We start from the raw sequence: 10,889 nt of genomic DNA, 5'->3' as shown, positions 1-10,889 counted from the left end.
CTGGTGGATGATAATCCAGACGACCGGAGTTCGAACCCACATCGGAGCAGTATTCACCAAACATCAATCTGTGTCATTTTAAACATTCATATTCCACTCCCAACTTAAGTCAATCAATCAATTATTATTTCTACGAACATAAATACTCATATATAAAAATGGCGATTCGTGATAAACATTTCTCGAAAATATTTTGCGCCATTGGTTTTTTTTTCTATGTCTGTAATCAATCGTATATGAGAATGGTAAAAGTCGTATTTGGTGCTTTGACAATTCATGAATATATTCATATTAGATCGCAATTCAATTCCAACATAATCACTATTATAGCCGGTCAAAGTTGCATATTCATCCAAACAAATTCGGTAAACATTTGCCATGTATGTATATGGCCTCCACTTTTGCATGCATATGCCAGTTAAGCGCATAATATGCCAACCAAATTGTAGGGCATATGATGTTATATATACGCTTGTTATGCGATTTAATGTTTGCTGGGTATATGCCCAGCAAACATTAAATCGTATAATTTTGCACGTGCCAAGTCTTACAAGAAATCCGAATAAATCATAATCGCATATAATATCAATCAAAGTATGTATCGTGTATATTTGAAATCGCATTAAATGTAAAAACTCGATTTTAAATACCATTATCAAATTAAGTCGCAATTCGGTATAATAAACATCAATTTTATGATGCACATTGTCGTAAAATATATTTAAGCCGCATCATATGCGTATATTACGCTGATGCAGTTTATGTGTCGTATAAGCGTATAATTTAAATCGATTCAGTACTGTAGTGAATCGTGTTGCATGCTGAAGAAAATCATGAAACAGTGAATCATATTAGATCCTAATAAAGAACATATTACATCATATTGAATTGTCAATGAAATGCTGATGCACTCGAAAGTTTTAACCGCTGTTGAATAAAATTTCAGATAGCCGCGCGAGATAGCTGGTGGATGATAATCCAGACGACCGGAGCAAGACGGGTCTATGGTACTAGGTGAGGCCGTTTCGTCACTAAGTTGGTTAGGGGAGCGGTATTAAAAACAGTACGGAAGAAAGCAGAAGGGGATTTTTTTCCTTGAAGTGTGAAAGAGACAGACTGATCACGAGCGAGCTCGGGCACAAGCGTATTGTATTTTGTTTACAAACAAAACACAGTAGACTTCCAAGATGGCTGAAGAGTGGTTTTAGCAAGTTGGCCCACCTTAGGATATACTTCTACGCGCCTTGGACCGGAGTTCGAACCCACATCGGAGCAGTTTTCACCAAACATCAATCTGTGCCATTTCAAACATTCATATTCAACTCCCAACACAAGTCAATCAAACAATTTTCATTTCTACAAACATAAATACTCATATAAAAAAATGGCGATTCGTGAGGCTATAATAAACATTTCACGAAAATATTTTGCGCCATTTGTTTTTTTCCTATGTCTGTAATAAATCGTATATGAGTATGGCAAAAGTCGCTATTATAGCCGGTCAAAGTTGCATATTCATCCAAACAAATTCGGTAAGCATTTGCCATGTATGTATATGGCCTCCACTTTTGCATGCATATGCCAGTTAGGCGCATTATATGCCAACCAAATTTTAGGGCATATGATGTTATATATACTCTTGTTATGCGATCTAATGTTTGCTGGGTGGCCTCCACTTTTGCATGCATATGCCAGTTAGGCGCATTATATGCCAACCAAAATTGAGGGCATATGATGTTATATATACGCTTGTTATGCGATTTAATGTTTGCTGGGTATATACTATTATGATTCGATACCACTTTAAATATGACTCAGAACATGCCAAATTATACGATTTAATGTTTGCTGGGACCAGTCGAATTAGGAATTTGTATATGGTACACTTCGTACGGGGTCGGAATTTTTAGACCTTAAAGATTTGAGGAGCCCATAGCAGGTGCAATTGACTATGCGTCTTCGAATTTCACTGCTGTTGTTTTTGTCAGTTGTCATCAACGAGCCAAGGTAGACAAACTCCTCTACCACCTCGAGCTCGTCGCCGTCGATTACAACACTACTACCAAGAAGAATTCTACCGCGATCAGTCCCTCCTGCTAGCATGTATTTTGTCTTAGACGCATTGATCCTTAAGATGGGATATCCACAATTTTAAAGCATATGGTCTCAAGTTTTGGAATATTTTACGAACAAATTTTTATCTTTTTTGTAGTTTTATCTACACTATGTAGATGTAGTAGACAAAAATATAGGGAAGAAATGAAAAGAAATGTTACTGCCATACAAATGAAGCATACATTTCTGCATAATTCAAGAACTAATCTAGCAAACGGAACCAAATTTGGCATGTGAAGGTGGTTCTTGGTTCATCACTCCTCCCACCTTTCTAAGGGTGAGCTGCTATACAAATGAAACCCAATTTTCTGCATAACTCGAAAACTAATCATACAAATGGAACCAAATTCGGCATATGGAGGTTTTAGGGAGCAATAAAATATATGGTGATTTGACTCTCCTTTCCCCTCTCTAAAGAGGGAGGAAGGGTGCTGAACAACTCGAGAACTAATCAAACAAATGGAATCAAACTTTCTATGGTAGTTCGACACTCCTCCCCACTTTTTAAAGGGAGCTCCCATACAAATGAAACACAAATTTCTGCATTACTCGAGAACTAATTAGGCAAATGGAGCCAATTTGGGCTGTGAGGGATTTTGGGTACGAGAAATATTTCTATGATGGTATGACAACCCTTCCTCCTCTGGAAAGGAGAGGGGGTCCCATAAAAATAATGCACATATTTCGACCAAACATGACAATTGAAAATTATCGGAAAACTCTGAAGGAAAATGGGAAAATTCAATTCGCATGTGTTCTTCAATTACATATTGACAAGCGTTGTTAGTCCATTTGATGCTTGCGGTTACGAAATTGATCTTCGTTCGAAAGTGGAAATGGATTTTAATGTGATAAAACGCACTCCTATATCGTCCCCAGCAAACATTAAATCGCATAACAAGCGTATATATAACATCATATGCCCCAAAATTTGGTTGGCATATAATGCGCCTAACTGACATATGCATGCAAAAGTGGAGGGATCGATTTTATATACCATTATCAAATTATGTCGCATATCGGTATAATAAACATCAATTTTATGATGTACATTGTCGTAAAATATATTTAATCCGCATCATATGCGTATATTACGCTGATGAAGTTTGTGTGTCGTATATGCGTATAATTTAAATCGATTCAGTATTGTAGTAAATCGTGTTGCATGCTGAGGAAAATCATGAAACAGGAAATCATATTAGATCCTAATAAAGAACATATTACATCATATTGAAATGTCAATGAAATGCTGATGCACTCGTAAGTTTTAACCGCTGTTGAATTAAATTGCAGATAGCCGCGCGAGATAGCTGGTGGATAATAATCCAGACGACCGGAGTTCGAACCCACATCCCAACCCAACATACTGAACTACTGAAATTTTAAATAAAATCATTGCTCATGAAGAAAAAATCTAAACTGAACCATTCATATACTACTTCCCACCTTTTATATTTATACATTTACCTTGACTGGTTACAATCTGTTACAATAATATCCGCGTTGACGGCATTGAGCTTCGTTTACAAGTTTAGGGGAGCGTCAAAGAATTACTTATGTTCAGGCGGAAAGAACACGTTTTCATAACTAAAATTATGAATGAAAATTTACTTTTAAAAATCAAATTAGTATTCTATTTAAACAAAAAACCCTTTTTTTGCAGGTGGTGAAAAAATCTTATATAAAAATAGTTTTGAAGACAACTTTATATTATAATGAAAATATTCAGTGACCATGTTGGAAATGTATAGCCACATTGTTGAATAAAAGTCAGAAACACGTGTTTCAAGTAATTAAATAACATGATGTGAAAAGTTTCATTCAAATTTTAAAACAATTTTTTTTTTTAAACTGGATTCGTGTCTTCTCATCTGATAGACATTGCACTAACGAGTAATAGGACCCAAAATATGGCTCCTAATTGGAAGTTGCCACCAGACGTCGACACTGTACCACTGTCATCGCGAATTACCACCAACACAGTTAAGGCTGATTTAGACGATGCCAGTCAGCGCTCTAGTTGAAGTATCCAGTGAACAGAGAACAGACACTCTGTTCAAGTTATTTGTACCAGTATCGAACAAGTAATTGGCCTCTAACTTGAACAGAGTGTCTGTTCTCTATTCACTGGATACTTCAACTAGAGCGCTGACTGGCATCGTCTAAATCAGCTTTTACACCACAGCAGTGGAACTCCATACAATTCACTGACTGAAAAGTGTCCACATTTTCAACTCTTGTTTACGTGAAGAATATATTTTTTCAGGCACACTTGATTTGAGAGTGTATGGATTTCTAGCTGTCTTGACTCAAGGTCTTTAATGAAGAATGAGAAGATGGGAAGGTTTATATAAACATGTTCATAATTACATAAGTTTATTCAAATATTAATATTGCTCTTATTTAACTATTCAGTGCAATTTTATCAAAATTTGGAAGAGAAATTAAAAAAGGAATGTTTTTTTTCAATATTTTTCTGAGATGGTTATTAAAAATCCATGATTAATAATGCTTTATTATTAGGAATTGTGGAAAATTAAGTCGCAAATTCTCTAAGCGTTATAATTAAAATTTTTCTGTAGTATTTAATGTTTGAGTTTGTTTGAATGACAGATTAAAGTTGATTCATAAAAGAATAAGATTTCATTTGATATGACGATTTTTGAAATCGACTCAATGGTTGTAAAGTTATGACGTTTTGTAAGAAATCTTACTTACTTAATCAGCAAAAGGCCCTAGTGGCATATGCTGTACACAAAAGTTGTCTCCATTCACATGAGTTCTATATTTTTTTCCAATTCTTAACTTTCAAACCAACATATCATATCTTTCCGTTATCCGCAAACATGCCAAGCAGTAACTTAAAAAAAACAAACTCATAAACGACAAAAAGAGTCTTAGATTGTATATTTTTTATATATTTTTCACAGTTTTACACTACCATTTGCTTATTGGCGTTTTTTTTTAGTTGGAGTGCCCTTTAATTGGCGGTTCACCAATTGGAGCACGCGCCAATCAAAAAGCAATCATCTGTCATAATTGTATGTCAGTTTTACTATGTTGTTCCAATGCCATGTATATACATATATAAAGTGAATTATATCACAGCCACTATTCAAGGAAGTTAATGATATTTTCTAGCATCAATCCAAATGTAGTAATTATAATTATTATTATGGCCGCACTAAAAGACATGAAAAACAACAAAAAAACGCGAACTTTGAAATTTGTGAACTATTGCAGTATTACTTCAGCCATTCCATGCCAAACTGATATATTGATTTTCAGATTTTTGGAAAATTGGTAGCTTGTTTTCGTTATGGTAAAACATTGAACCTGTATTATTATTTTTTGGGTGATTCGATTTTTTCACTTTTTCCCAAAATGACTTTTATCAAAAACTCATAACTTTTGAACCACTAAGCTGATTCAGATGATCGATACATCAAATTTAAGTAAATCAGCTAGTCTTTTTGGAAAAATATCAAACTTCCAGGAAATTTGAATTTTGTTTTCGTAATTCTTGATTGTATCCGTTTTTATAGTTTAGATGGTTTCGGGACCAACAGCGCTATATTTTTCTATATTTTTTCTTGAAAACTGAGGATTTTTTTACACATTTATATTTTTTACTCAAAATTAGATATAACCTTTTTTCTTTATTGAGTTATAATTTTTTAGAGTTAACTGATAGTTCGGAATATTAATTTCTTCCCCTTTTTCCTATTTTCAAAAATTCATAACATTTGAACTGCTAGAGCGATTCAGATGATCGATATATCAAACTAAAGCCAAGAATTCAGAGTTGTTCGAGAAATAATAAAACGAAAAATAAATTTTGGAAAAATATTGCATTTGCGTAAAAATTATTTTTGTTTTCGTGATTAATAATTATCACGAAAACAAAAATATCTGTATATCGTGAAAAGTATCTGTTTTTCATAAATAAAAAAAAATTGCGCGTGTGAAATTATTGACTTAAATTAATTATGTCGATTATATGAATCGATTCAGTAGATAAAAGTTATGAAATTTTAAAAAACGTCATTTTTGGAAAAAAGGAGAAAAATGACTTTGAACCTGTTTTATCAGCTTTCGAGAGAAAATATAGAAAACATAGCGCCCTTGAATGAAAAGTATAAAGAACAATTACGATCAATAATCAAGAAAACAAAATTATTTTTTTTTTGCAAGTATAGTATTTTAAAAAAACTGGCTAGCTGACCAATTTGATATGTCGATCATCTGAATCGGTTTAGTAGTTCAAAAGATATGAATCTAAAAAAAAATATTTTTGGAAAAAAGGAAAAAACTAGATTTTTCGAACCATCCTAAAATGGAGTGAGATCTAATATTTAACGAAAAGGAACAAAACTACCAATTTACACGAAAATCTGAGAACCACTATGTCGGTTTGGCATGGAATCTATATATAATTATAAAAAAATATAGTTTGGTGTTAATTTCTCCTGCAACTAAAAAACTGATTACTAGAAACTAATTGACGTTAACGTTTTATTACCTTATAAATTCTAGATACAATACCAACAGAGGGTATTTAAAAAAATAAAAACTATGGGTGGGTTATACCTATGATATAGCCGCAAGCTTGACGTAGGACTGCCGTTGGCTTAGTAATCATTTGTGTTTTTTCAGCTATCGCTGCGCAGAGCTTTCTTTTGTGTGTATAGATTGAATTATTGATTAAACCTAAATTATCAACGTTTTGCCAAATCATCAAACGGTATGTCACACAATGTGAGCTGAGCTGACGACATGAACGGATATCTTCCAATGTAGTCCTGAATAACCGATCCAAAGCGTTGCATTTGTACTCGCTCGCTTTTGTTGACCGTGTTACACGTGTAACACATTCCGGTTTGCAAAAATGCAAGCGAGTACAGAAGTACTCGCAGCTTGCATCTAATTTACAATGCCAATTTCCCCAGACTCCATGGTTTTAAAATTTTTGTTAGGGAAACATTCCGAAACAAAATAGCTTTTAATGGGGTGTGTTCAAAACTGAAAAAAAATATTCAGAAATCATATTTTTATGTTGTTTTTTAAGCGTACCTACATTACTTAGTCGTATAATTATTGTATCATTCAATTTATTCCGATGAGAATGCTTTAAAATATTTCAACTGATGCTCTTACCACATTTTAATTTTATTTATTCAATGTTCAGTTTCTATGGCGATGCTTCATTCGTAAATTACACATTTGTCATCATTGGTGGAATACGACCATAAATGTTGTTATGAATAGCACAGCAAGTTATGATTACAATACATATGGATTTATTTTGATAATTCATTATACATAAACCGATAAAAATGCATTATAATATCTATCCACAGCGTTTTCATCGTCTATATGTATATTTTATTCATTTTCAGTTCGTAATTTCTATCCCATTCGCCGTGTTTATCATGATGATGCTAACATTAATAACATTATATACGAACCTCCCACCTTATATATGATGTCTCCCATCCTTTTAGAGACATCTTAACATGTTGTTCAATTTTTAGAGCGTAAACTATCTGTCAATTTTTTCACTGTTTACATTTTCTTGCCACAAATCGTTGCCACTTTTTTCTCTCAAGTTCCACTCAAGGCGCCTAGAAAAATATTTTAAGGTGAGGCCGTTTCGACACTAAGTTGGTTAGGGGAGCGGTATATGAAAACAGTACGGAAGAAAGCAGAAGGGGAATTATTTGCCTGTAGCGTGAAAGAGATAGACTGATCACGAGCGAGCTTCGGCACTAGCGTATTGTGTTTTGTTTACAAACAAAACACTGAAGACTTCCAAGATGGCTGAAGAGTGGTTTTAGCAAGTTGGCCCACCTTAGGATATACTTCTAGGCGCCTTGGTTCCACTTCTCTTCTCTGGTTAAACACTCATACAACTTTGATCCATTCAGAAACCTTTTGGCATTTAACTCATCGTATTCTCAAGCTCTGCATTTGACAGATGTGAAAAAGTGTTATTGTGCGGATGGTTGGTGTGTTGCTGGTCCAGCAAGTTTTTCTGTGGTAATCCGGAAATATTTTGAAATAAAAATCCTCGGCGCACGCAAAACGATGGAAGCTTCCACCGTGGATGCGTTCTCCTCATGGCTGAATGGAAAACTGAGAGAGTTTAATACAGACGAAAGTGTGTTCGGCTCCTACATCACGGGCATCCTCGAGGGGGACGAAAACTATGAGGAGAAAACGGAGGCCCTGGAGGGCATCCTATCGGAGATTATTGTCAGTTTGGGCGCGCGTGGTTTTTCTGAGTTAAAAATAGATCCTAATACTGGTCTAATTTTGTGGGCAGGAATCTGACTTGAGTACTTTCATCAAAGAGATATTGGACAAATGGAATCAATGTCACTCGGAGGAAACGGAAACCATGGCGAAGGTCAAACTGGACGTCGATGAGCAGCTGGCAAAATTGCTGGAAAATCAGAAACTCACCAAAAAAGTCGAACGAGAGTATACTGATGAAGAGCGGCGGATTAAGCAGCAGATTCTAATGCAGTATAGTCAGGTAAGTGCGAGAATAACGAATGCTTCCCTTTCGATGGTTTATCTTGAAATTTTAGCTCTCGGAAGATGAAGCCGATTATGACGAGGATGAGGCTGGCACCGCTGGAGCGGTTGGTTCCTCTGACGGCGGACTTACGCGAAACACAAATGCCGCTGATGTGGCTGCGCTTGTGAAGGAAAAGCGAGAGCAGGCCAAGCTCGAAAGCCAACAAAAGAAGGAAAAGGACAAACAGGATCGGGAAAAACAAAAGCAACTTCGTGAGGAAAAGAAGGAAAAACGTAAAACCGTCAAGGGTGAACGGCGGCGGTAGCGCCCTTGAACGGAGCAACAGTAACAACAGCAATGGCAATGCAGTAGTGGCAAACCATTAACCACTGAGAGATGACTAATACTAAAATACATAAGATGAAATACACTGAAGCAACAAATCGAATTCTCAAAATTCGATGTCCCATCTAATTCTACAATACAGATAAATCAAAATCGTGTTGACAATGGTATTGTAATACATATTAGCAATTGAATGTTATTTCTGCTTCGAATGAAAGTATGCAATCCTATACCTTAAAGGTAGTTGTTTTCTTCTTCGTCAAGCCCAATTATTCATCGCGACTCACTTTAAATTATTCTTTATTCGACATACTCACGTGTGCTTTTTCTTCATGTAAGAATTAATGTGCAATTGCTTTCACATATCGTTTAATTATATTGTACGAGAGGGTTTAATATTCGTTATGATTCACATTTCTTATGGCGAGTTTACATTAGGGAGATCTATAGCTATAGATGGATTTATTCACGTGAAAATAGGTGTAAACGGTCGAGAATAAATATGATACACTTATTCGAGGTATATATAACCTGAATAAATTCAACATATGTAAACGCTTGTGAATTTCTCACTGGTAAGAAATCACTAAAGTTGGATGCAGTTCTACTTCAGGTGAATAAATTCACCGAAAATATGAATATATTCATTATAGAAGTTCACGCTAGTGTAAACGGTTGATGCGATTCCTATAAATCTCATCATATTTCTTCACATGAATATATCACTAGTCTAAACCCACCCTTAGATAATGGACCCTATTATATAAATCGAATCGAGAAGACGATACAATCATCATCACTATCACACCGAGCAAAAGCGATCTAGCCCGACTATTCCGCGGATAATCGGGATTCTACTGTATTTAAGCGTTTTTTAAATGTTTTCCAAAGGAAAATATCAGGGACGCAAACCAAAACAAAATAATTCTCTAATAGCGAATTCGTTTTTAAAACTGAGTCAGTGCCACACTGACTCTGTAATAAAAAAAACGTTTTGACAGCAGTTAGTGCGGCACTGAGGTTGAAACTGAACAAAAACGAATTCGCTATAAATGTATGCAACAAGAGAACCAAAAAACTCGAAAAATTATGACAGTTGCACCGATAGCTATCACTCTGTCAATGCTATCGACTTGCTCGGTATCTGTGGGTTCTATAATATAAATCGAATCGCGGTTTCGATTCAATCATTATCACTATCACACCGAGCAAAATCTCATATTACATATATATATATATATATATATATATATATATATATATATATATATATATATATATATATATATATATATATATATATATATATATATATTACTATAGTATCTATAATAGTAAAATAGGGCTAACGAGCAAAATTCTTATCACCTCGATTTTTGTAATAGGGAATAACCATATTTCCTAGCGAATATCATTGCCATCAGGGCTTTGCCAGTCGTTGAATGAGCCTACTTATTGATCCGTGTCTGCTTGTTGGGCAGAACAAAGGGACGATGTCAGACGTCTCCACTGTCGACTTTCATCTGCCATGGCTTTCACTTGCCGACAGGTAAAATTGGCATCAACAGTTTGGATGTCATTGGTAAGGCTACGCCGCCACGAGCCTCTGGGTCTGCCTCTTCTGTGCTGTCCTTGTGGATTCCAGTCGAGGGCCTCTCTACAGATCTCGTTTGCTCCTCTCCTTAAGGTGTGTCCGATCCACTTCCACTTACGTTCGTGAATTTCTGTAGCTATCGGGCGCTGATGACATCGAAGATAGAGTTCCATATTGGATATCCAGTTGTGAGGCCACCATACCCGAATTATTTATCGCAAATAACGAAAACCTGCAGTTTTTGTGTTGTCTCCGTCGAGACGCACAACGTTTCGCAGGCGTACAGCAGTACGGATTTAACGTTCGAATTAA

At 35.3% G+C, this 10,889-nt stretch overlaps 1 protein-coding gene across 1 annotated transcript; it reads left to right on the top strand.

The window, feature by feature from the left end:
- Window positions 1-8,068: 8,068 nt before the first annotated feature.
- Window positions 8,069-9,215, top strand: LOC129777556 (coiled-coil domain-containing protein 43). Its single transcript, XM_055783889.1, has 3 exons — window positions 8,069-8,370; window positions 8,441-8,653; window positions 8,709-9,215. Exons 1-3 carry the CDS (start codon window positions 8,203-8,205, stop codon window positions 8,961-8,963), a joined length of 636 nt encoding a protein of 211 aa, XP_055639864.1. The 5' UTR covers window positions 8,069-8,202; the 3' UTR covers window positions 8,964-9,215.
- Window positions 9,216-10,889: the final 1,674 nt, after the last annotated feature.

This window comes from Toxorhynchites rutilus, chromosome 3 (assembly GCF_029784135.1).
Source record: "Toxorhynchites rutilus septentrionalis strain SRP chromosome 3, ASM2978413v1, whole genome shotgun sequence".
Lineage (NCBI taxonomy): Eukaryota > Metazoa > Arthropoda > Insecta > Diptera > Culicidae > Toxorhynchites > Toxorhynchites rutilus.
This window is presented reverse-complemented; position numbering and strand designations above follow the sequence as displayed.